The following is a 25881-nucleotide window of genomic DNA, read 5'->3' as shown; positions in this document are numbered from 1 at the left end:
GGGGATGGCTGTGGTTGCTTGTTTGACTGTTATGATCTGATCCTGTGACCATGTACTGTACATATGTCTGTCTGTGTTCTTCTTGTCATGTTATGTATGTTTGCTGTGTTTTTTTTGGAGCTCCTATATTTATCTGCTGTAACATGAATTGCCCAGTTTGGGACATAGCAATAAACTTGACCTTACCTCCATGCCAAATTTCAGCCCCCGAGTATAGTATTAGTATAAATAGAGAGTATACATTTGACGTAGAAACTGTACAAGCAAGTGTCTGTCTTAATAAAAATTACACAACGCAAGTAAAAGTTGATTATAAAATAGAGTTCGCAGAGCGCAGAGTTCGCAGAGCGCAGTACCGCACATACGCCACAAGGTGGCAATGTTGATTTATTTATCAGAACGAACACATCATTGTGTGTTTCACTGGTTTTGAATTGAGTTGAGCTGAGCATGGAGTCGCCCATCACGGCGGCGTGATCGAGTGACGTCACTTGTTTGCGGGTCACGCGGCAATTGTCGGCCATTTTGTAGGTTTTCTCAGCAGCGTGGTCTGTTCAGAAGAATCCACGGTAGAAGCAGACGTATCTTTTGAACAGCAGCAGCACAATAGTTTGTGGAGTTCTTTGGAGCTGTTTTTTTTTACGTTAGAATATGAGGCGAGGTGAGCCCAGTGTGATGTGTGTGTCCCAGCTGCACAGGTACAGTATGTTTGGAGAAGACGAAGAATTATTATACAGGATGATAGGAGGAGTGGACTGTGAGTCGGAGTCGGACGTAGAATCGGAGGACGAAATTGAGGATGAGGACCCATCCTTTGTCCTCGACAACGAGAGGTAAGGCACTTATTTCGGACCTTTGGTGATTTACTTTAGTTTAAATAACTCCGTTCATAAAAGTTGAAAATAATGTATTTTTACATGTCATTGTCTACAGCGATGATTTGCCTGGGACATCGACCAGCACAACACGTGGCCAAACCACTTCTCTCTCTGTTGACGACCACAACAGCACCAGGTAAGATACAAAAGAAAAGGGTTGCTTGCTTTTGTATCATTACTCAGTTTGCAGACTTTGTAAACTGTCTTTTTATATGTGTTATTGTCATATGCTGTATGTACTGTACTGTGTGCTGTATACACTGTACTGTACTCTGTATGTTTTGTTTATTTATGGGTACCCCTTTATGGATTCTTCCTGGGGTCCTAACACACAACCTACAACATTACAGTACATTACATTACAGTAACAAACTAACTATAAAAACATAAGAAACACCTTAGCCTATAAGCACATTCTCAACATCTCTTAAAAAATCTCACAAAAAAAACACACAAAGGCTCCAACCTCAAATACAATACTAACTAAACTAAACTAACAATACTAACTAAATAAATCAGTAACTCAACTGTACATTTCACCATTCATAACAGCATCCTTCAACTTTTTCTCAAAAGTAAATTGGTTGCTGATCATACTTATCTTCACAGGTATACAATTCCAGTTTGCAGCAGCTCTGTACATTACGGTTCTCTTAAGTGCATGTGTTCTTGGTAGAGGTAGAGTAAATGAAGACCCATGGCGTGTCTGGTGACAGAGCCATGTCTAGTATTGGTGGCTTGTAGTTCTGACCACAAAGGCTTAGGTTTACCAATTTTATAAATATTAAACAAAGATGTTACAAGGCTGTACTGTGTGCTGTATGTACTGTACTGTATGTGCTGTACTGTACTCTGTGCTGTATGTGCTTTATTGTGCTATATACTATACCATCTGATACTATAATCTATACCGTCTGATACTACAGACATGATGAGCAGCCTGGGGCTACAGGGAGACCTGCAAGGAGGGGACAGCGGGCGAACCAAGCCAGGTCCAGGTCAGATGTTAAGCTATGTTAAAAAAAAAATGCACTTGTCCTAATAAACTAACCTGCACTGTAACACGCAACACTTTGATGAGCATTGTTACTCAGCTGATAGAGTTGTACCCATCTTGCTGTCTTGTCGTACAGAACTTGTAAGTCGCTTTGGATAAAAGCGTAGCAGCTAAATGACTAAATGTAAAATGTAAATGACCCAGACAGGTGAGACAGACTTATTATGGACATTTAGTGCTTTTGTTTAGTTTATAACTCTGTTCATTGAAAATAATGTATTTGTACATGTCATTGTCTACTACAGCGATGATTGGCCTGGGGCTGGGACATCGACCCGCACGAGGACAACGAGGGGGGCGGGGGGGGGCCAAGCCAGGTCCAGGTCAAATGACCCAGACAGGTGAGACAGACTTATGGATGTTTATTGCTTTTTTATTATTACTCGGTATGAGGGCCGACGGTCCACTCTACTGCATGGTTAAAGTTGCTTACTCGTGAGTAGTACGTTCATTGATAAAGGAAAATAATGTCCACAGCCACTCCGGTAAAAAAAAAGATATCCAAATGGTTTATTTCTCTTCCACAGTGAAGTCTTTCTTTACAGAAGTGATCGTAAAGCTATTTTCCTAAACTGAAACTTGTTTGGCTGTTTACTGCCACGAAATATTTAACGTTACTTACAAGGTAAGAGAATTGTATTTTCCCAGTCTCCAAAATCACAGCCGACTCCACACGGGACAAAATTCCTCCACACCTGAAAGCCGTAAAAAAATCAACTTGCCGGCTCTAAAGGGAAAGTGACACAAATTTCCTATAAACGGTTCTCGGCTAAATAAAACGGTTCAATGACTTTATCTGAATCCAATCAATATTCCTAATGCCGTTTCAATGCAAGGTTATAAAAATAAACATATAAACATTCTCACTAACTATAATACAATAACCTAAATATACAGCTAAGCCCCATTGTATTCTGAAATGTAGACTTTAACAGTGTAGGCGTCTAAGCCAATAGAAATATGGTATAACTCATGCATGCTTTGGCTCCTATACTCAGTTTGCAGACTTTGTACGCAATATATACAGAATGGAATGTTGAGAGCGTATATATATACAGTGTGTGTGTGCAGAGTGTTGTAGTGTGAGATAGATGAGCACTGTTTTATATGTACAATGTGTGTGCCATTTATGTGCAGACATGACGAGCAGCCTGCTACAGTCCGACCAAGGACAACCCAGGCAGAAGGTCTGACACCCTGGAAGACCGAAAGGGATCCCGATACAGCCCCGCAAGTCGGCAGGTTCATGCCCCGCAGACCACCAGGACCGCAGCTAGACACCCACGCAGCATACACGCTAAAGGAGCTCTTCATGCTCTATTTCACCAGTGATACCATGCAGACCCTGTGTACCAACACGAATAAACATGCTGCACTAAACATGGCAATGGGGCAGAAGTACAAGTGGGTGGATGATGTCGACGCTGAGGAAATGGCCAAGTTCATCGGTCTACTACTGTTTACGCAGCTCCTCCCACTGCCATGTTTCCAGGACTACTGGAGGCCCGTCCAACACCCTCTCTCGGTGCCGTTCCCTGGGATGGTCATGTTGCAGGACAGATTCATGTCCATCATGTGGAACCTCCACCTGAGCGATCCCGAGGAGGATGTCCGGAATGACGCCAGGAAGGGAACACCGGAATACGACGAGCTGTTCCGTGTAAAGCCGCTCATTCGTGACATCCGTGATGCCTGCAAGGCGTATTATCACCCGAAGAAGGCGCTGTCGGTGGACAAGAGGATGGTGGTCAAGAAGACGAAAACCAATGACGACAAGCCGTCGCGATGGGGGATAAAGCTGTTTGTGCTGGTCGACTCCGATAGTGGCTACGCACTTGATTTTAACGTGTACATTGGCAAATCGCCCGAGCAAACGAGCGAACACGGGCTGTCCTATGATGCGGTTATTGATTTGATTCAGCCATCATATCTTGGGACTGGATATCACATTTACCTAGATAAATTCTACACCAGTCCCAAGCTGTTCCAGGACTTGATGGGCATGAAGTTCGGAGCCTGTGGTGCCTACAGGGAGAACAGAAAAGGGTGTCCCAGGGGGAGAGAAAATGGCCTCACCAAGAAGTCGGCGAGAGGCTCGATTCGATGGATCCGAGAGGAGTCCCTGGTCTTCGTCAAGTGGATGGACACACAGGAGGTGGTGTCTGTGTGCTCCACCATCCACCCAGCGGTCACTCCTGGTGACACGGTCACTCCTGGTGACACGGTCCAGAGGAGAGCGAAGGAAGACGATGGGCGCCGGACGGTGAAGGCCATTCTGTGCCCCACCCCCATCATCGCTTATGCTAAGCACATGGGCGGAGTCGACCTCTCGGACCAGCCGCCGCAGTACGACTCCACCCACCGCAGAAGCAGAACTGCCCGCAGCTGGTATCATACCATGTTCCTCCACTTTGTGGACATCGCGACCACAAATGCCTACATCCTGCACCGTGAGAGGAGTGAGGCAAAGCAGGAGGAGCACATGTCTCGCGCGGACTTCCTGGGTGAGATGGTGCACCAGCTGTGTGGAGTGGACTTCACAGGAGTTCCTGACGACAGGAAAGAGGAACATCTCCCTGTTCCCATCGCCGCGCCCACAGAGGACCCCAGACGGAAAGACACTGTTGGCCTTAGGGTCTGCCAACAGTGTAACCTGGGGAGTGAAAAGAGCCTGACTGCATGGAAATGCAAGCGTTGTGACATCGCCCTCTGTCTCATCTGTTTCAAAGGGTGGCACAGTTGAGTGTCTCACACACACACACACACACACACACACACACACACACACACACACACACACACACACACACACACATACATATACGTGTGTAGTGTATATTCCAATTTACTTACTTTTTTTACTTACTTTTTTCCCCGTGAAAAAGCATGGTGGTGAGAATTTCCAGTTGAGAATCTAAATGTCTGTGTGGAGAAAATAATTGTTTGTAATTGAATTCTGTTCTGTTCTCTTTTGTTTATGTACCTGAGGGTGCATTCTGTTTTATATGCTTCATTGACCATGTTTGGATTTGTTTATAGTAATAATAAAAAAAAAAAATCTAAAACCGTTTTTGTGTTGTACGTTATGCAGTATACAGTATGAAAACTAACTGCCAGGTCATATAGGTGAGACTGCTGAAAAGAAGGATACCAAACATACCATGGTAAAACATTTTTAAATGTGAATTATACAATTAAATCAAAAGTAGCCAAAACATTGAAAATAGCCCAGGACTTTAATCATCATCATCATCATCATCATCATCATCATTTATTTATTCGTACATGGAATTACCACAGTCCAACAGTACATATTAATATAATCCACCAAATCCCACGGCCGAAAGGAGCAGGAAAGGAGCAGGAAGAAGAAAAATTCATATACCTGCCCCTACACACACAACACACCGATAGACTTATCGTGTAAAACCAAACAGAATATACCCATTTTGCAAAAATGGAAACATCAACACAACCAAATTAAATCAACATAAATAAACCCATTTTGTGTATCTTATCAGTCAAACTACATATTTAGGTTCATTCATTTAAACACAGTCATGTAGCTATACATTTATATAATGTATTATTCTGTATTATACTTCTATATATACTATATAATTTCTATTTTATTATAATATAACTAAATCGTACTATTTATACTACACCATATTGGTACAGTATTATACAATATTTTAATATACTATTATTCTATGTTACGCTGCTATATACTATATTACTATACTCATACTGGCCTACACTGCAACTCTATGCTACGTCAGCCTGACACGCTAAACTGCAATAGTATACTAAACTGTGCTATACTGTCTATGTATCTTTTCTTTGCACAACCTTTTGAATTGAAATATATTAGTAGAACTCTTTTCATCATTCTGCAAAGAGTTCCATAGTTTGATACCTATAACTGAGGTGCACCTTTGTTTTAAGGTTGTTCGTGCAAATTGGTGCTTAAAATTTAATTTCCTTCTGCTGTCACCTGAACAGGAAACGAACAACCTCTGTATATTTGCTGGTAATACTCTGCATTTTGCTCTAAACAAAACTAATAAAGTCTGTATTTCAGCTAACTCTTTAGTTAGAGTTTTCCCTCTGGTAGCAGAGCGCAGTATCGCACATACGCCACAAGGTGGCAATGTTGCTTTATTTATCAGAACGAACACAGCATTGTGTGTTTCACTGGTTTGGAATTTAGTTGAGCTCAAATCAACTTGAGCATGGATTAAGTTTTTTTTCTTTTTTTTCTCTCTCAACTACTCCAGCTGTAGGTGCTGTACTGTGGTTTTTTAGTAACTCCTAATACACTTGGGTGGTTTCTGAAATATAAAACGTTTTTCTTTTTGTATTATATGTGATTTTTAATTTTTTACATAACATTCTGTTTTCTTTTAATGATAGTGTGATCAGCTTGCTGATTTTCTTTTTTCATTGATGGTATTGTGTCTTTCAAGATAGGTTGACTATTTGGTGGGCACGATTGGTGGACAAGAGTACTGGTATTTATTATTAGAATCTTTATATATATATATATATATATATATATGGTATACAGTTTTACATTGGATACCTTTGCATGATGGAGGGGGGTGAATATTCTGCAGGCGGGAGGGGTGCATTGATGAACCCTCCGATACCATCAGTCGGGAGGGGTAGCACCAGATTTCAGCATTCACCTCTCACATCTACACCTATGTCTGATCTTGAAAGGTTATCAGACGCCAAGGACAGTTACTCTGTTGTTCCGCCACAATTGAGTGCAGTTAAATCACAAGTACCCGACACAAATATTGGGGATCCTTCAGTGGAGACGGTAGCGGGCATAGCGAGGCAGATTGGCATCTCCATGGGGGGAGAGTATTGCCTCATGCCTATAGAGTCAAAGGGGAGCAGTGGGATCATGGGGTACAATGTTGCAGCGAGCACATTGGACTCAAGTGGGACGGTCCCTTCTCTTGTAAACATGGTGGTGAAGCCCGAGATTAGGGAGCCAGTGTGCTTTAGAGGAGATGGCTCTGATACATGCACAGTGCACGGATGGGAGTCGGTGGTCGGGACATACTTGCCAAAAAAAGGGGGATCTCAGAGATCGCAGAGTAGGCTGAGGAGGTCATGAGTGTAGGCTCATGGGGAGGGCGCGGGAGTCTGTGAATGAATGAATGCATTTTTTAATTTATTTATTCACACACGATATATTACTTATACATATCTTCATGGTGAGAACATCATCGTGGAGATTGTGTGCGTGTGAGTGCCAGGTCTCCCAAGAAGCTATTTATAGCTTTTGGAGGGAGAGCCGTGATCACAAATATAAACAAACAAAAACATACACCGTGGTAGGCTTACACACTTGCCTACTAACATACACACAACATAGATACATAAATACAGACAATTAATATTCCTAATGTGATGACGATAAGAGCCCAGATCCACTGGGAGCCGGTGTGATGATGATAAGAGCCCAGATGATGAATCATAGGGGGGGGGGGGGGGGGCGATTTGAATTGTTCACCCAGTCAGGGTTGAGGGTATTTCTGTTTTCTTTGTTGTCATCTTTATTCTAGTCAAAGGAAAGAGATGAGAATTTTTTACCGTGCCTTTTGTGAGTTAAGTGAGTCTCACATGGTGTTGAGGGGAGGCTGGTTTCTGGGGAGGGATCCGGTCTCTGGATGTTTTGGGTTTAGTTTGAGCTGTTAACAGTCATAGACTCATAGTGTATATTTAACATGTAACAGGCATGTTTCGCCTGGCTATGAGGACTAAGGGGTTTGGCCGACCAATTTCTTTTCTAATTCTTGTGAAGAATAGTCTTTTGACTGGACTACGTGTGACTGTTTTATTGCAGGGTCTGCATCCTCAAATTAGACTTTTTTTGTTGTTGTAAGATGTGATGCTTTTTGTATAATTGGTATTATGCTATAGTAAGTAGTGTTTTGTGCCTGGTAGGGTTTGTGTTCAGCTTCCTGGTTTGAAATTTTTTTTCTTTCCTTTTCTGTTGGGAGTGTCTGGGCAAGTGGAATTCAGCAGGGGGGGAATGTAACCGAGTTTATTGTGATTCCACTTGTCAAGGTAACTAAGATCCCGAATGGCGATTAATTGTTCTATGGGTTCTTATTGGTTGGTGGGCGTTTCCTTGTGAGTGGTACCGTTACACGAGGAATGAGCCCATGGTAGAACAAATCACCCAAGACCGAGAAGCAAGTGTCTGTCTTAATTAAAATTACACAACGCAAGTAAAAGTTGGTTATGTAAACATGCCAGATTGTAGCTATGAGCTCATTTCCATCTGTAGTCCCTTTTGCAGGTTGACGTGAACACAAAACATGCAGAGAACATGCAATACAGAGACAATGAACAATAAAGACAATAAATAATGTACATATAATCATGCTGTACAAAGACCACATTGAAGGATGTCTATGTTTTTCAATGTGTATATAATGTATATATATCGGTTGGTGACAGCATCTACTCAGACGGATCTATAGATCCGTCTGAGTAACCGGCAGTCAGTGTGTTAGAGACTATAATAGACAGAGCCCAGTGCTCCGAGGTCGTTCGGCAGCTTGTAACAACAACAATCGAGATAAGCACTGAGAGCAGACAGTGTTTTTGGTCAGAGAGAGAGCTATGAGGAGAGTTTGACATCGCCGTTGCCATAGTGATTTGGGTCAAAGGACCAGTTGTCAAAGACAGCGTGTCACATAGTAACGAGAAGAGGGGGCGGGCCTGTCGTTGCTAGGTGGAAGACGTTATGATGTGAGTTCCTTCCGGGGTAAGTTAGATTCAGATACGACGCACAATCGAAGCAGACGCGCTGAACAGACTGTGAGATCCCTCTCTCACCCTCGCCGGGTGGGGGAGGGGAGATGACACATCATCACTAACCGATATGGTGGTTGGCTACGACAAGGCCCAGAACCATCGGACTAATGACAGGAGACGGAGAGAAGAGAATTAAGACTGAACAATGACAATACAGAATGGGTTACATCTGGTACTGAGGCTATGTTTATGAAAATAAACATGAGGATCTGAGGAAAGAGATCACGATGCAGTGTCGTTTCTTCTGATTATGGATGTACTAACGGGTTGCAAGAAAACACAACGCACAACAGAGAGAGTCACGAAGGAGATGATGAGATGAGATTGGCTGATTGCCAAGAATCCAACAACATGCTGGACAAAATAAACAACAAAAACATAAACAAATGTACATAACCTTATACACAGGACTAATTGACACACAAACAATTAACACTGTATGGTGACTGCTCTTAAAAACATATGTGTATGTTATGTACAGTAGGCAATATTGTGTGTATGTGTGTGTTAAGTCAAACCTTTATTAACCCTTTCACTGCCGCACTACCAAACGGTAACCGTCAGTAGTGTGATAGTAAAGGGTTAACCTTCTGTAGTGTGGCAGTGGAAGGGTTAATCCCCTTGGGGGGAAATGTGTCCTCTGCGTTTTGACCCGTCCTGACTATTTTAGGAGCAACACAGTGCGGCGCCCCGGGGACCAACTCCAGTCGCGATGCCAGTACCTTGGTCAAGGCGGGCAACAGTGTGGGAGGAAATATCCGGAGGAAACCCACGCGGCACGGGGAGAACAACTCCGGACAGAAAGGCCCCCTGCTGGGGCTTTGAACCCAGGGCCTTCTTGCTGTGAGGCGGCAGTGCTATAACCACCGAGCCACCGGGCCCAGCCTGGAGCAACACGTAGCCTACTCGTTTAGTCAGATGAGCCGCCCTCGCAGTTGGTCTTAAAGGTCATAGCATAGCCCCCCCCCCCTCCCTTCAACCCGGAGCGCTATTTATCCAACCAGATCGTTTGGCTGTGATTCTCCCTAGACGGTGCCGCGCTGAATGGGAGTGTAGTTCATTGGAAAACCGTTCCCACATGACGCTGCTCTCGACAGGGTTTGTGTATTATCTCGAGTGACCGTTGGGTTGTGATTTCTGGAAAAGAGATTTCTGAGTTTTTTCAAATGTATTTTTCGGGTCGCCTTGAGCACCGCAAACTGAGTGCCGTACTACACCTCCGTCGTATTGGAATTATGCACTATTTTACTCTTTTTATTATTGTCTATTTTAAAACTGAATCAAACCATAAACAAGGTGCCTGTTGGGACGTTAGATCCTAATGTGAAAGTGTGTTATATCATGTCTGCACTTTATATGCCTGTCTTAGTTCTGCTGTGAAGCACTTTGAGCTGCAGCTTCTGTATGAAAGGTGCTCTACAAATAAAGTGTATTATTATTATTATTATTATTATTATTATTATTATTATTATTATTATTATTATTATAATACCAGCGTTCTATGCTCCGCTTGGTGCCAGACTTTGGTGCTATTGAAGCCTATGGGATATCTAAATAATACAAACAATATACCAGCTATATGAGGAAATAAAATATACATCAACCAATATACTAAACATTAGCTAGTTAACAATGCAACAAAGTGCAGATGATTCTGACATCCGAGGTAATGTAGTGTAGTGTTTATGATGATCCCATGATTCAACTCAATGTGGGCCGAACTGATTCCACACAGGTTCCACACTTGATGCACCAATGACGTAGTGACCCTTCCTTCTTTTTATAGTTCCCTTCTTGACTCTACCTCTTGGCACTTGGTCTTGCGGTGTGTGTGTAGGTGTGTGTGTGTGTGTGTGTGTGTGTGTGTGTGTGTGTGTAGTTGTATGTGTGTCTGTGTGTGTGTGTGTGTGTGTAGTTGTATGTGTGTCTGTGTGTGTGTGTGTGTTGTTGTGTGTGTGTGTGTGTGTGTGTGTAGTTGTATGTGTGTCTGTGTGTGTGTGTGTGTAGTTGTATGTCTGTGTGTGTGTGTGTGTTGTTGTGTGTGTGTGTGTGTGTAGTTGTGTGTGTGTGTGTGTAGTTGTATGTGTGTCTGTGTGTGTGTGTGTGTGTGTGTGTGTGTGTGTAGTTGTATGTGTGTCTGTGTGTGTGTGTGTGTGTGTGTGTGTGTGTGTGTAGTTGTATGTGTGTCTGTGTGTGTGTGTAGTTGTGTGTGTGTGTGTAGTTGTGTGTGTGTGTGTGTGTGTGTGTAGTTGTATGTGTGTCTGTGTGTGTGTGTGTGTAGTTGTATGTGTGTGTGTGTGTGTGTGTGTTGTTGTGTGTGTGTGTAGTTGTATGTGTGTCTGTGTGTGTGTGTGTGTGTGTGTGTGTGTGTAGTTGTATGTGTGTCTGTGTGTGTGTGTGTGTTGTGGTGTGTGTGTGTGTGTGTGTGTAGTTGTATGTGTGTCTGTGTGTGTGTGTGTGTGTGTGTGTGTGTAGTTGTATGTGTGTCTGTGTGTGTGTGTGTGTGTGTGTGTGTGTTGTTGTGTGTGTGTGTGTGTGTGTGTGTGTGTGTTGTTGTGTGTGTGTGTGTGTGTGTGTGTGTGTGTGTAGTTGTGTAGTTGTGTGTGTGTGTGTGTGTGTGTGTGTGTGTAGTTGTGTGTGTGTAGTTGTGTGTGTGTAGTTGTGTGTGTGTGTGTAGTTGTGTGTGTGTGTGTGTGTGTGTGTGTGTGTGTGTGTGTGTGTGTGTGTAGTTGTGTGTGTGTGTGTGTAGTTGTGTGTGTGTGTGTGAGTGTGTGTGGTGTGTGTGTGTGTGTGTGTGTGTGTGTGCGTGTGTGTGTGTGTGTGTGTGTGTGTGTGTGTGTGTGTGTGTGTGTGTGTGTGTGTGTGTGTGTGTGTGTGTGTGTGTGTGTGTGTGTACCGACCGGTGTACCTGCGCGCCAGCCGTCATGGAAGAAGGTCAGAGCGGAGGTTTACACGCGTCGCCTGGGACCTTGATGTCGCGCGGCTCGCGCCCCTATATAGCAAATGCTTGACTGAGTAAAAACCTGTCTTCCTCCAGGAGGCTCGGCAGAGATACACGTTTATTTACAGTTAGCGGCGCATTACATAATCAACCATTACGCATTTGTCCACGATCACCTGCCCCGTCTACCGTCAACACGCACGGGAAGCACGTTGTCCAGCAGTTTGCCGGTATAGTGATCACGTGACGTAGAGGGTGATGCTGCCCATCGTGTTGTGATGGAAATAACACGCGTCACTGTTTCTGCGGTGGAGCGCATGAAACCAACATGTTATACAAGTACAGAGAAACGCACTGAGAGATACAGTTGGATGTCATTAGAGAAGGGACATAATAAGAGAAGATAGGATATGATAAGATATTCCTTTATTGATCCTATGAATTGAAAACGGGGGACCCTGATGTAAAGAAGACGAAAGTCTTTCTCTGGTCTGCATCCCCTTAACAATTGTGTGTATTGAGTCGTACTGTGTATTGTACCCCATTCTGCAATCTGTTAAATAAAGATTTCATTAATTCATTCCCCCTTCAGTCATCATAGCAACATGGGCGGGGGGGGGCATGGGGATGGGGGGGGGGGGGGGGGTAGTACAGGTACATGGTAATAGAAGACATAATACAGGTAATACAATTGTAGTACAGTAGAAAAGTAAAAATGGGCAGTATAAACAATATAATTATGAGTATGAGTATACGCATAATGAGCTAAAGATATTCCTTTATATAATTCAGGGTATAGGTATGTAAATATATATAATATATAATTTTGTTATTTTTTATTATTTTTTTTTTTTTTTACATACACCAAGAATTATATATATTTTTTTAATGTATTTAATATATATATTAATGTATATATATCCTTTAATTAATTTAGATGTCTATTTTCTTTATTTTAATATTGTTATGGTTTGAAACCGACCCCAATAGCACAACACAAGACAGGTATGAGATTAAGCCAAAACAGGGCAATATTTATTATATAACAAAAAGCGGCACAGTCCCTTTAAGGGAGAACACAAAAAACACTAGAGTCCATGAAATATGAAAACTGCGGCACTGTGCCTTTAACGTGCGAACAGGCTAAGGGACCAGGGGCACTGGAGAGGGGGACAGGGACAGAGGCCCGGAGAGAGGGGCTGGGGACGGGGACAGGAATCCAACGGTGGAGGCCTGGCACGGGGACCGGGGGCCCGACGGCGGAGGCCGGGCACGGGGATCCTCTTCCGTCCCTACACCGAGTAGGGCTCTGCTGCTCAGAAAGGAATCCTCCTCCTCCTCCTCGGATGCTGCAGACGGGCAGCGCAGAACAAAGGGGGTCCCAGGGGACCGGGGCGAGAACACGCCATCCTCCCGTGGAAAGGGAGCGATGGCGAGCCGGGGTCCGAGGGAGAACACGCCATCCCCCCGTGGAATAGGGAGCGATGGCGAGCCGGGGTCCGAGGGAGAACACGCCATCCCCCCGTGGAATAGGGAGCGATGGCGAGCCGGGGTCCGAGGGAGAACACGCCATCCCCCCGTGGAATAGGGAGCGATGGCGAGCCGGGGTCCGAAGGAGAACACGCCATCCCCCCGTGGAATAGGGAGCGATGGCGAGCCGGGGTCCGAGGGAGATCACGCCATCCCCCCGTGGAATAGGGAGCGATGGCGAGCTGGGGTCCGAGACTGGAGACGCGGCAGGTGATGGTAGCAACAAGATGGCACGACGTCTGGAGTGAGAACAAAGGGATCCTCCCGTGGAAGTCTAGAGAGCGAAGACGATGTCCCACTCCAGGAAACGGCAGTAGATGGTAACGTACAGAACCAGCGTACAGAACACAGAACGACCCGACAAGGACTGGAGGGGAGTCTGCAACCTAAGTACTCTCCCGAGCTGATCGCAAACTCCCAACAGGTGCGTGAAGGTAGAGGAACAAGAATGTCCAAAGGTGGGGGCTGGTGAAGAGTAGAGGAGAAAAGTCCTCGCAAGGGTGGGGGCTGTTGAGGAGAGGAGACAGGGAAAGAAGGTCCAGGGACAGGCGAATCCTCACAAATATTATTTCATACATGTACATAATACATTATATAAAGATATTATTGATTATGAAGGAACGTGCTCGTTGGCTGAGGACCAAATATTCTAGTCCAACGAAGAAGCCACCTGATGATGATGATGATGATGATGATGATGATGATGATTCAACGTGCCATGGAGGTAGCAGGGAGGGGGGCGTGTCTTGTCCCATGGGGGTGTTATGTCACGGTGTTATCACTGTACAAGCAGACACACCTCCTGGGCGAGCTCAGCCGAGACGCTCCCTGAGTGTCCTGTTCAAGTGTCCTGTGACGTTTGAAGAGCAGATCACAGCTCAAGCTGAGCCCCTTCATCACCTGCCTGGCGGACCTCTCTCTCCTCCGCTCCCCCGAGACCTATAGCAGCCGCGATGGGGTGCGTTCAAAGTTTCAGGGACTTGTGTGACCGTCGTCCCAAAAACACCAACGTGCGACCCAGCCTTCCGGCGGTTTGTTTCGTTTGGCAAATAGCCATGATCATCTTGTTCGGCGTCTTCATCCGATACGACGAGGAGTCCGACACGCACTGGGTGGAACACAAGAAACATGCCAATATAACGAGTGACATTGAGAACGACTTCTATTTCAGATATCCAAGTAAGTGGTCTCTCTCTCTCTTCCTTTTTCTTTTGTTGTTTGGTTAAAAACACTCACGTGTATTTCATGATCACTTGGCACCAGGTATCTTTTTGTTGACTAGATATAAAAAATAAAATATTTAAAAAAAATTCCCCCCAAATCATTTTACAAGATGCTTTCTTAAATATTTCTAGTGAGGTACTGCTGAATTGGATTGGGGATATTATTGGTGATGATTATCTTTTGGTGACCCATCAGATGTATTAGCTGTTGTCTCCCAGGAGTGCAGTTGATTATAGGATCTCACACACAGGTGCGTCGAAGCCTTTTCAAGTTCATATCCAAGTTAATCCAACCAACTGTTAGGCTGCTCATAAATACCTACCTTTAGTGGGGAAGCTAAAAGCAAGAGGGTTGAGATTTAGCTTGATACCTTTTATACAATCAGTCAAAATGACTGAGAGGGACACTTGGACACAGTGAAGGGGGCAATACTGGATTAGATAAGAGTAACAGTAAAGTGCAATAGTAATATCTACAGGTGATTAAACTGGGTATATAATATATAAACAAGTACTACTAAGTAATAGTGGTAATCAGATGTATGTACAGAGTTGTAGTATTCATAATTATGTACAGTGATACAGGTACTAAGACACTATGGTAGTAAGTCATACTGGCCAGCGGCGTAACTAGTAAGAGTAGGTCATGGATATGTACAGATACAGATATAATCTAAAAGGATTATATGCAGGTATGTACAGACACATGTGGATGAATATATATATATGGTATATACAGCATTATTGTACATGCTATGGGTAGACTATAGTAGACAGTGAAGGCAGTATAAGCAGGTATAACCTGAGTATAGGCAACACACTACCGCCCCCCTCTCTCTGTGTGTTAGTGTGTGAGAGTAGGCTAGTGTGTATACGTATGTTTATGCGTGTTAGTGTGTATACGTATGTTTATGTGTGTTAGTGTGTATACGTATGTTTATGTGTGTTAGTGTGTATACGTATGTTTATGCGTGTTAGTGTGTATACGTATGTTTATGTGTGTTAGTGTGTATACGTATGTTTATGCGTGTTAGTGTGTATACGTATGTTTATGTGTGTTAGTGTGTATACGTATGTTTATGTGTGTTAGTGTGTATACGTATGTTTATGTGTGTTAGTGTGTATATTTCTATAACTATATTTATGTGTGCTAATGTGTATAATTATGTTTATGTGTGTTAGTGTGTACTGTATAACTATATTAATGTGTGCTAGTGTGTATAATTATGTTTATGTGTGTTAGTGTGTATACGTATGTTTATGTGTGTTAGTGTGTATATTTCTATAACTATATTTATGTGTGCTAGTGTGTATAAGTATGTTTATGTGTGTTAGTGTGTATATTTCTATAACTATATTTATGTGTGCTAGTGTGTATAAGTATGTTTATGTGTGTTAGTGTGTATAATTATGTTTATGTGTGTTAGTGTGTACTGTATAACTATATTAATGTGTGCTAGTGTGTATAACTATGTTTATGTGTGTTAGTGTGTATAACTATGTTTATGTGTGTTAGTGTGTACTGTATAACTATATTAATGTGTGTTAGTGTGTATACGTATGTTTATGCGTGTTAGTGTGTATACGTATGTTTATGTGTGTTAGTGTGCATATTTCTATAACTATATTTATGTGTGCTAATGTGTATAATTATGTTTATGTGTGTTAGTGTGTACTGTATAACTATATTATTGTGTGCTAGTGTGTATAACTATGTTTATGTGTGTTAGTGTATGTTTATGTGTGTTAGTGTGTGTATGTTTATGTGTGTTAGTGTATGTTTATGTGTGTTAGTGTATGTTTATGTGTGTTAGTGTATGTTTATGTGTGTTAGTGTATGTTTATGTGTGTGCAGGTTGCTATTGTATATTGTATCAGTTGGGAGACATCTGGGTGTGGTTTGAATTGGTGGTGAACTGAATACCAACCACATCCCAGGCCGGGTCGGGTCAGTGGCAGACAATCAAACCCATATCAGTGCCGTGGCGGCATAGGATGTCAAGGTGTAGCATGATTTATCATGTTTATGTTTGTGTGTGTTAGGACTCTGTAACGTAACAGGTACTGTAGGCTGACATGCACGACATGGGAGACAGGATAATGTTCAACCCCGTAGGGCATTTCGTTATAATAAGGGAAAAGAACAAGTGCGGTGTGTGTGTGCGCGTCTAGACACAGAGGGAGAAAACAAAATAAGTCTTCACAGGATAAAAACTCAGGCGCACAAGACGACAAAAACACGATAACATAGAATGGCAAAAATCACGGGAAGGTTGGATACGCGGGAACACAATGGGAAGAGGATTAACACACACAAGACAGACGCAAAAACATTATTACGACGAGGAGTAATATCAAATGTACTTGCCAGGCCATTTTTTTTTTATTTTTTTTATCCACTTTTTCTCCCATTTTCAATTTTTTCTCCCATCCCAATTTCGTATCATCCAATTCAACCCTCCCCTGTCACGGACGCTGTTTCTTGCCTCCCACAAGCCGGCTGCAATGTGGACTAAGTCATACATAGCACAAGTCCCCTCCGGTACTTGAGGTAACAGCAGTCGCATCTTTTCACCTGCGCAGCTCGATCTCTCAGTGGCGAGGAGTAACGCGTGGGAGGCTCACGCTGCCCCCGACACTTCCTGATTCTACTGCGCAGGCGCACCAACCGACCTGTAGGAGTCGCTGTCCACAACGCCCGATCCCCACCCATCAGTTTCCCACCCTCTAATACTGCCAATTGTATTAGTACGGACCACCAGCCAAACTGAAAACAATGTGGAGAGCTGGATTCGAACACGCAAACCCAGCGTCTCCACATTGGTGGCGAGTGCCTTGCCCACTACACCACCTAGCCGCCCCTTGCCAGGCCATTCTTAAAGAAGATCTGACGCTGATGAATGGAGATCCAGGTGTCTCGTTGTAGGGTGGTGTGGTGATTAGCAGACAGCGTGATTAGTATGTGGTGTATTACTTATACACCTGCATATACCCCTGTATGATATCATGTACAATAATGCATATATATTTATTCCTACCGTATATATATATATATATATATCCACATCTGTCTGTACATACCTGCATATAATCCTTTTTACATATCTGTAGATACTATTTCTATATCTGTACACATCCCTTAACTACTCTTACTAGTTACGCTGCTGGCCAGTATGACTTACTACCATAGTGTATTTATACCTGTATCACTGTACATATTAATACTACAACTCTGTACATCTGATTAGCACTATTACTCAGTAGTACTCATTTATATATTTTTATACCCAGTTTAATCACCTGTACATTGTATATTACTATTGCACTTTACGGTTACATGTTTGTGCACTCTGGTTGGATGCCAAACTTATTTTGGTTGTACTGTACTTGTGCTGTATCTATGACGACGCTACATTTGAATCTAATCTATAAAGAATTTACCATGGTTCTGCCCCAATTGCCCCTTCACTGCCACACGACAGAAGGTTAACCCTTTACTATCACACAACCGACGGCGATGCTCCATCATTAGCATCATTAGCTCTGCATAATGATGCTAATGATGGAGCATCGCTGTCGGTTGTGTGATAGTAAAGGGTTAACCTTCTGTATTGTCACAGTGAAAGGGTTAACCGGCTGTCGTGTGGCAGTGAAAGGGTTTTAACCAGGCTTTGCCTATAGTCTTGTTTTGGTAAGGGCTGCTCTTCTCTTCTCACCCCCCCCCCCCCGTAGGTTTCCAGGATGTCCACGTGATGATCTTCGTGGGCTTCGGGTTCCTGATGACCTTCCTGAAGCGCTACAGTTTCGGTGCCGTTGGCTTCAACTTCCTCATCGCAGCCTTCGGCCTCCAGTGGGCGCTGCTGATGCAGGGCTGGTTCCACTCTCTGGACCACGAGGGGAAGATCAGGATTGGTGTCGAGAGGTAAATGTGCAACGTTCTTATAACAGGGTTAAAACCATATATATATATATATATATATCCCTTGTGCATGCCTAGCAATGGTGGAGCTCACTGGGCTTAAGAGATGAAATGATACATCATGTTTAAAGCCATATAATTTTAACTGTTTACTATTTAAAAAAAAAATGTTTACCCATGTTTAACATTCATAGCCTATTCTCAAGATATCTGAAAAAAATTACACATATTTTCGAATTTTAACCACTTAAATTAGTGTTTGTTTGATACCACGTCAGTTTTTATTGAAAAAAAACTGATAAACCGCCATATTCACCATATATCTATTATTTTTTTCCACTACTTTACAGCATATCAAAACGGGACAAAATTCCTGTGAATAAGAATCTGCCATTATAAAAAAGAAAGGTTGACTATTTCGGTCAGAAATAGCGGTCAGAAATAGCCGTTAGTAAGCGTTAGTAAGCACCGGTTAGTACTAATCTATTACTAAAAGGTATGTATTGTATGTATTTTGAATGCCTGGTGTAATTATTCTGTTTATTTATCGATATATGATGTGAAAATTAGAGATTAGAGATACAAAAAAAAAATTAGACTTGCGGTTTTATGGCGGTTTTATAGCGGTTTTATTAAAGGGGAACTATCTTATAAATGGCCTTTTTGAGTGTTTAGCATTGTTTCCTAGCTATGTGAACTTATATTAATATGATCTATGTCTCAAAATTCTCATATTGGCGCATTCTTCCAATTCTCCTCTCACAATATTCACCCTCACTGAACTGAGTCGTTTGAAAATGTGCCTATATGTGATGTCAGAGAGACACCGCTGCATGATAATGTTGAGATAGACGACGACGCTGCGCAGTGGTTTAGGAGCCCAGGCTCAAAACAGCTCGAAATCTTGAGGTAGAAAAATGCTGTTTTTGAGGACTTGATTAGAAATACAAAACAATGAATAAAAAAAATATATATATTACAGAGGTGTTCCATAGACTCACAGGAATTGTGTAAAAGTGCCCAAATAGTGAAAGAAATAGTAAAATAGTTCCCCTTTAACATGGAAGTGGATGGGAGTAGAAAAAGGGACCAGGGGTAAAGAAGGGACTAAACACTATAACTATTGTTTTAGAGTGTTTCATATTATAAGCTTTTCACACAATGAACATATATGTAAAATTAAGATATTTACCCAATTTCATGAAATAATAATAAACACAGACACCGCTGTGCTCACACACACACTCAAAATATTTCAAAAAAGTAGGAAAGGGACCAGGGGTACACAAGGGATATATATATATATATATATATATATATATATATATATATATATATATATATATATATATATATATATATATATATATATATATATATATATATATGTAGCAGGGTGGATTATCCCTGCTTTATGGGAGTGGTTGTACACGGCCACCTGGTAGTGGGATGCAGTAGAGCTTAGTCTAGCTGGACCCCCGTCTTTGGCCAGGAATGTCAAACTGGAGGTCGAGCAGCAGGAGCGGATGGGGCCTAGGATTCACTGACCTAGGGGTGGCACTCTGGTCCTTCTCGCCCTCCAGGGCGATCAGCAGTAGCTCCCCACACACCCTCACTTCCCCCAGTATTTCCTTTAGCCCTCCCACACCTGGTGGCAGTAAGATGGATAATGGTTTTCGCTCCCCAAAGCAGTACCCTTCCTTAATGACCTGTAAAGACCTTTAACAATGAAATAGGGGTGTTGGTGGGAAAACGGGTTAAATAATAATAGGCGTTACCCGGGCAAAAAGGGTTAAGACACGTGCTCAGTAACAGACACATACACCGTGTTCCCATCTACGTCTCCTTTATATATTACCCGGTTAAGCTCAAGATACAGGGTTATATCTTAATACCCTAGTTATATACACTATATTCACACGGGGCACCTAGTGCTCTCACTCTTTATTACCGACACAGTAAAAACCTCTTCCCCTTAATGGTTATCTACGGCTCCTGCTGACGTGGTAGGTGACCACAAGGTAAATAATAAAGGAGTTCAATGGGAATTTTATAAGGAACCACACGTTATTATCACACTCAAAAGAAATGAACAGTGGGCCCACATTAGCAAATAAAAGTCCTAGCTAAAGCCGGCTTTCTCTCCAAAACAATAAATGATCGGGGCGCCCCTAGACACTGCGGCCAGCGTTTGTTCAAAGCCCTGTTTATCTTCGCCTGCGGAGGGCCTGCACCACACAGTGAATTGTACAACGATACCGTTTCAGCACTCAAAGCGCCGCTGTACTTATCCGAGATGGCGGGCCCACTCTCACCACCACTCGTCCGGGTGGTAAGATGGCCGCCGGCCGATCCCGCGATAACAGCCAGCAGGGGCGGGGTAAGCTGCTGGGGCAATGGCGTGGGGCTGGCGGAGCGTGCAGTGTCGTGGCGTCCTCTGCTGCGTACGCAATGTATGTAAACAAAGAAACAAGAGGAATTCAAATACAATTATATAGGATATAGTGTGTTTTGTCTCTCAAGTGCCATGCTCGCTCCAAAAGTCCTGCAAAACCGAAGATGTCCTCCACAAAAAAACAACTCAACATACAACTCTCAGACTGCCAAAACAAATCCGGATTTACAGTTTGAATTTTCTCAAATAGAGCCCTCCTCAAAGCGGTGTACAAAGGGCAATAAAAAACAAAATGATATTCATCCTCCACCACTCCCAGATCACAGAGAACACACAACCGCTCCTCCTCAGGTTTACCTTGGAATCTACCCACTTCCACAGCCAATGGCAGGGTGCCAGACCTCAACTGGGCACACAGAGACCTCCGTCTTCTCTTTCTCTAAGTTTAACATTACATAAGGTTCAGTCAAATACTCATTTTTAATTACAACATTTCTTCCCCCCCCATATCTCCACCTTCCACTTATCCTGATGGATTGTTGATAATTTTGTTGTAATTATGTGAACCTTACACTGCAGATTGTTCATAAAAATCATACTTAAAGGAACACTCCAACATTTTGGGAAATTAGCTCACCGTCTTCTCCAGAGAGAGACAAGAAGATAGATACCAGTCTCCTCTCTGTGCGTTCAGTAGAAAGCTATCTGGCTGCACGTTAGCCTAGCTTAGCACAATGAATGGAAGCGGACGTGACCGGGTAGCCTAGTCATTGTCTAACTAACACCTCTCCCGAAGGCTACCCGGTCATGTCCGCTTCCATTCGTTGTGCTAAGCTAGGCTAACATGCAGCCAGATAGCTTTCTACTGAACGCACAGAGAGGAGACTGGTATCTGGAGAAGACGATAAGCTAATTTCCCAAAATGTTGGAGTGTTCCTTTAAGTCAGCAGAAGAAAAAAAATCATGGACATCTCTCTTGACCAGGGATTTGGCAGCCGGACCAGGCGGTTCCATAACCATTTCACCTGTTTGCTTGACCAAGCAAGAGTCCCACCCCATGGCCCCTTCTATAGCCCCTTACATGTAATGTACTGTCCCACCCCATGGCCCCTTCTATAGCCCCTTACATGTAATGTACTGTCCCACCCCATGGCCCCTTCTATAGCCCCTTACATGTAATGTACTGTCCCACCCCATGGCCCCTTCTATAGCCCCTTACATGTAACGTACGTCTGTTTCGCCCTCAGCCTGATCAACGCGGACTTCTGCGTGGCGGGCTGTCTGATCGCCTACGGGGCCGTTCTGGGGAAGGTCAGCCCCGTGCAGCTGCTGGTCATGACCCTGTTCGGGGTCACCCTGTTCGCCGTGGAGGAGTTCATCATCCTCACTCTTATACACGTGAGTCTGAACCGCGCTCTGCTTCAGTTGGTTTTGTCACGATGCTTCTATCCAGCGGCACGGTGGTGTAGTGGTTAACACTGTCTCCCCCTAGTGGCACGGTGGTGTAGTGGTTAACACTGTCGCCTCACAGCTAGAAGGGTCCTGGTTCGATTCCCGCTTGGGGACCAGGTTTCCGTGTTGCCAGGTACCCAGGTGGGGGGGTATCTCCCGGGCCTTTCTGTGTGGAGTTTGCATGTTCTCCCCCTCTGTGCTCGCAAGGGTTCCCCCCCCCCCCCCCGATAAGATAAACCCAATGGAAAAACATGCACAACAACAGATCGCTAACGCCGTGGCGTCCTTGACGAAGACGGACAGGAGCACTTGGATTGGTCCCCCGGGGCGCGGCTCACGTTGACGCCCCTATCTGCTCCCGGCTGCCCATGGGGGGGGGAAGGACAACGGGATGGGAAAAGTGCAGAGAGACATTTCATCGGCGACTCAGTGCATGTGTGTGTGTGTTCCTGTGGGTCGCCCATCTTGCGTGTGTGTGTTAAACTGGATGACAAATAAAGACTTCTAGTCTAGTCTAACAATTATCCAGTTGTAGTATGAAGTGAAGACCTTGTTGCTATAGCTATGCAGCTACAAGTCCAAGCACCTACGGGAGGCTGCGATTCGAAACTGGCCCCCGTAAATGTCCAAACCAACCCACCCACTCACCCCCACCTAATGTACAGTTCCCTCCCCCTCGTATGTATATAGTTTCTGTTAGGATCTCTGTTTAACAGTACTGTATATTTGCATATATTGTATGTCACAAATGTAACAGTACTGTATACCTGTATGTCATGTATGTCAGAAATGTCAAGATATATATCTGGGAGGTCGTTTCTGATTATTGATCACCAATAACCGCGTTAGCCTCATTAGCCCCATAGGCCGAACGCCTGGATGGCTATCAAAACAAGGCCCGATCGGGATGTACTTTACGTTAAAAAGATCTTACCATGGTCCGGTAGGATGTCCCCGAGCATTTCCCCGTTATCGATCGCCATCTGGTAGATCGATATGTCCATTGGCTGATGATAAATCCCCTTATTGCATAGTGAAATCTGCGATGCAAAACGTAATCCAAGCTACATGCTAGAATCCTGCTACTGGAAACTCCAAAAAAAAGTTTTAAAAAAGAGTCCACCGTTCGGCCACATGGAACACTGCATTATCGCGATAGCGCCCCTAAGAGGATCTGGCCGGTATTGCACCTTCTCGAATTCATAGAGTAGGGTAGATCTGCAGTGCCGCTCGGCGACCTTGAATAGGTTATTAAAATGGAATAAAAGCAATAACAACTTGCCACGGATTTATCCGTGCCTCTGTCCACAACCGTTGGAATCGAAACACGGATAAATACGTCCTTGGGCGCCATTGTGTTAACAATTGTGTGTATTGAGCTGTACTGTATTGTACCCATTCTGCAATCTGTTAATACAGTTTTCAATCAATCAATCAAGCAGATGACCATTAGCCTCAGATATAGTATTCATTGTTGTTTCTTAATAATTATGCACTGGTGAGTCTGAGCTCGAGACACAAACATGTCATTGTATTTGACAATAAAGAACTTGAACCTGAACTATGTGTTGTTGAGTTTACCTGATTGAATAACTCTAGATTAAAATCCCTTCTCACAGGCCAGGGATGCCGGAGGCTCCATGGTAATCCACACATTTGGGGCTTATTATGGTCTGTCCATCTCGTGGATGCTGTACCGGCCCAACCTGGACCAGAGCAGTCGTCTCCAGGCCTCCGTCTACCACTCGGACGTCTTCGCCATGATCGGTGAGTCCCCGATTTGCGATGAATAATTTGCACACATTGTTATTTATAGTCTGTTTTTGATATTATGTCATTTTTAATGCTTGCGACACTCTCTGATAGTGAAACTGAGCTTTGCTTCTGAAGTTGTAGTTGTTGTTGTGTAGCTGAAGGTACATGCTGATAGTGTACTGTAGTTGTGTTTAGATCGAAAGGAGCCGTAGTCGACTGCCAAGCTCTTAGTCAAATGCAAAAAAAATATTAAAAACAATTATAATATTTTTTGAAATATTTTTTTTATCTTTCTTTCCAAAAGCAAAGAGGCCTAGAAGCGTGGCTAACGCTAATGGCGCGTAAACCAGAGAGGCTAACTGCCTAAGAAAACGGGCACAGAGGCACTGAAAGAGGATTTCACCCATCTAATGAACACACTAGACTAGACAAATCAAGATGTATCCATCAGTGGACCAATTGCATGCTTTCGCAGAGGACAAGGAGCCTTCAGTCGACTCCTTCAGACATTAAGCTTCACCCCCCACAGCCCAAATGGAATGATAAAATATATATATATATGTAACCGGTCTCATTTGACATGCCCTGAGTGGGAGTTGAACCCCGGTCTCGCGTGCCGCAGGCGACATCGCAAACCACTAGACCAAGAGGTGAACTCACCTCTTGTTAATGTGTCCGGACGCCTCTGGGGAGTGAGTTTTACTTGCAGTACCGCTTAACGTCCACAGCCACTTCACGACACTGTCCATCGTGACATATATATATATTTGAATTATTTTATTTTATTTTTTATTTTCTATCGGCAAGTTTCAAAGTCGACTATACAAATCCTTAGTCGAGGTCAGCCCTAGTTGTGTTGTAGCTGAAGGTCGTCGCGGACGATGAAGTTGTTTGAATTTGAGTAATTAGTTGTTAGATTAGTAGAACAAAGTACTGTTTGAGTAAAACTCTTCCTCCTCCTCCTCCTCCTCCTCCTCCTCCTCCTCCTCCTCCTCCTCCTCATCCTTCTCCTCCTCCTCATCCTCCCTCCTCCTCCTCCTCCTCCTCCTCCTCCTCCTCCTCCTCCTCCTCCTTCCTCCTCCTCCTCCTCCTCCTCCTCCTCCTCCTCCTCCTCTTCCTCCTCCTCTTCCTCCTCCTCCTCCTCCTCCTCCTCCTCTTCCTCCTCCTCCTCCTCCTCCTCCTCCTCCTCCTCCTCCTCCTCCTCCTCCTCCTCCCCCTCCTCCCTCCCTCCTCCTCCTCCTCCTCCTCCTCCTCCTCCTCCTCCTCCTCCTCCTCCTCCTCCCCTGAAGGAACCCTGTTCCTGTGGATGTTCTGGCCCAGCTTCAACTCGGCCATCACGGACCACGGAGACGGGCAGCACCGGGCGGCCATCAACACCTACCTGGCGCTGGCCTCCACAGTGCTCACCACCGTGGCCATCTCCAGCCTCTTCCAGAAGCACGGCAAGCTGGACATGGTAGTGGAGACGGACGCCAATGTGTTCATAAGATGAGATGTTCCTTTATAGCAGTGGTTCCCAAACTGTGGTGCGCGCACCCCTTGTGGTGCGCGAGCGCCCTCTAGGTGGTGCGTGGCATGAAAAGGCTAATGGTGGTAAAAGATTATTATTATTTTATTTTTTTTACAATAACATTTTATTAAAATCTTAGTCAAACCTTTAGTATTATGGATATTAAACATGCTGGCAGAGTACATGCATCCATGTTGTCGTGAACATTTTAATTAAATAAAGAAATTCCCTATCCATAGTCGCCGTGGGAAGAGATAAAATAAAAAATGTAATCTGTGCACGGAGACCAGCAACATTGGGGGGTGCGCGAGCTAGGTCGGGAGGTGACAGGGGGTGCACGGCCAAAAAAGTTTGGGAACCGCTGCTTTATAGAATAGA

At 43.9% G+C, this 25881-nt stretch overlaps 2 protein-coding genes across 2 annotated transcripts in view; both read left to right on the top strand.

Moving 5' to 3' along the window:
- Nucleotides 1–3181: 3181 nt before the first annotated feature.
- Nucleotides 3182–4678, top strand: LOC311244804 (piggyBac transposable element-derived protein 4-like; the record flags this gene model as incomplete). The annotated part of the gene is made up of 1 exon (XM_084334491.1): nt 3182–4678. One exon carries the CDS (start codon nt 3182–3184, stop codon nt 4676–4678), a length of 1497 nt encoding a protein of 498 aa, XP_084190617.1.
- A 9398-nt stretch (nt 4679–14076) lies between these two features.
- rhcgb (Rh family, C glycoprotein b) overlaps nt 14077–25881 on the top strand; it is a 33170-nt gene continuing 21365 nt past the window's right edge. The window contains exons 1-5 of the mRNA XM_084335594.1: nt 14077–14428; nt 18205–18394; nt 22034–22184; nt 23858–24005; nt 25283–25449. Of these exons, the coding sequence (XP_084191720.1) occupies nt 14203–14428; nt 18205–18394; nt 22034–22184; nt 23858–24005; nt 25283–25449 (882 nt within the window). The 5' untranslated portion in view covers nt 14077–14202. The remainder of the gene's footprint in view (nt 14429–18204; nt 18395–22033; nt 22185–23857; nt 24006–25282; nt 25450–25881) is intronic.

This window comes from Notolepis coatsorum (genome assembly GCF_963971535.1).
Source record: "Notolepis coatsorum genome assembly, chromosome: 18".
Lineage (NCBI taxonomy): Eukaryota > Metazoa > Chordata > Actinopteri > Aulopiformes > Paralepididae > Notolepis > Notolepis coatsorum.
The sequence above is the reverse complement of the archived record's forward strand: the minus strand, read 5'-3'. Positions and strand labels throughout refer to the sequence as shown.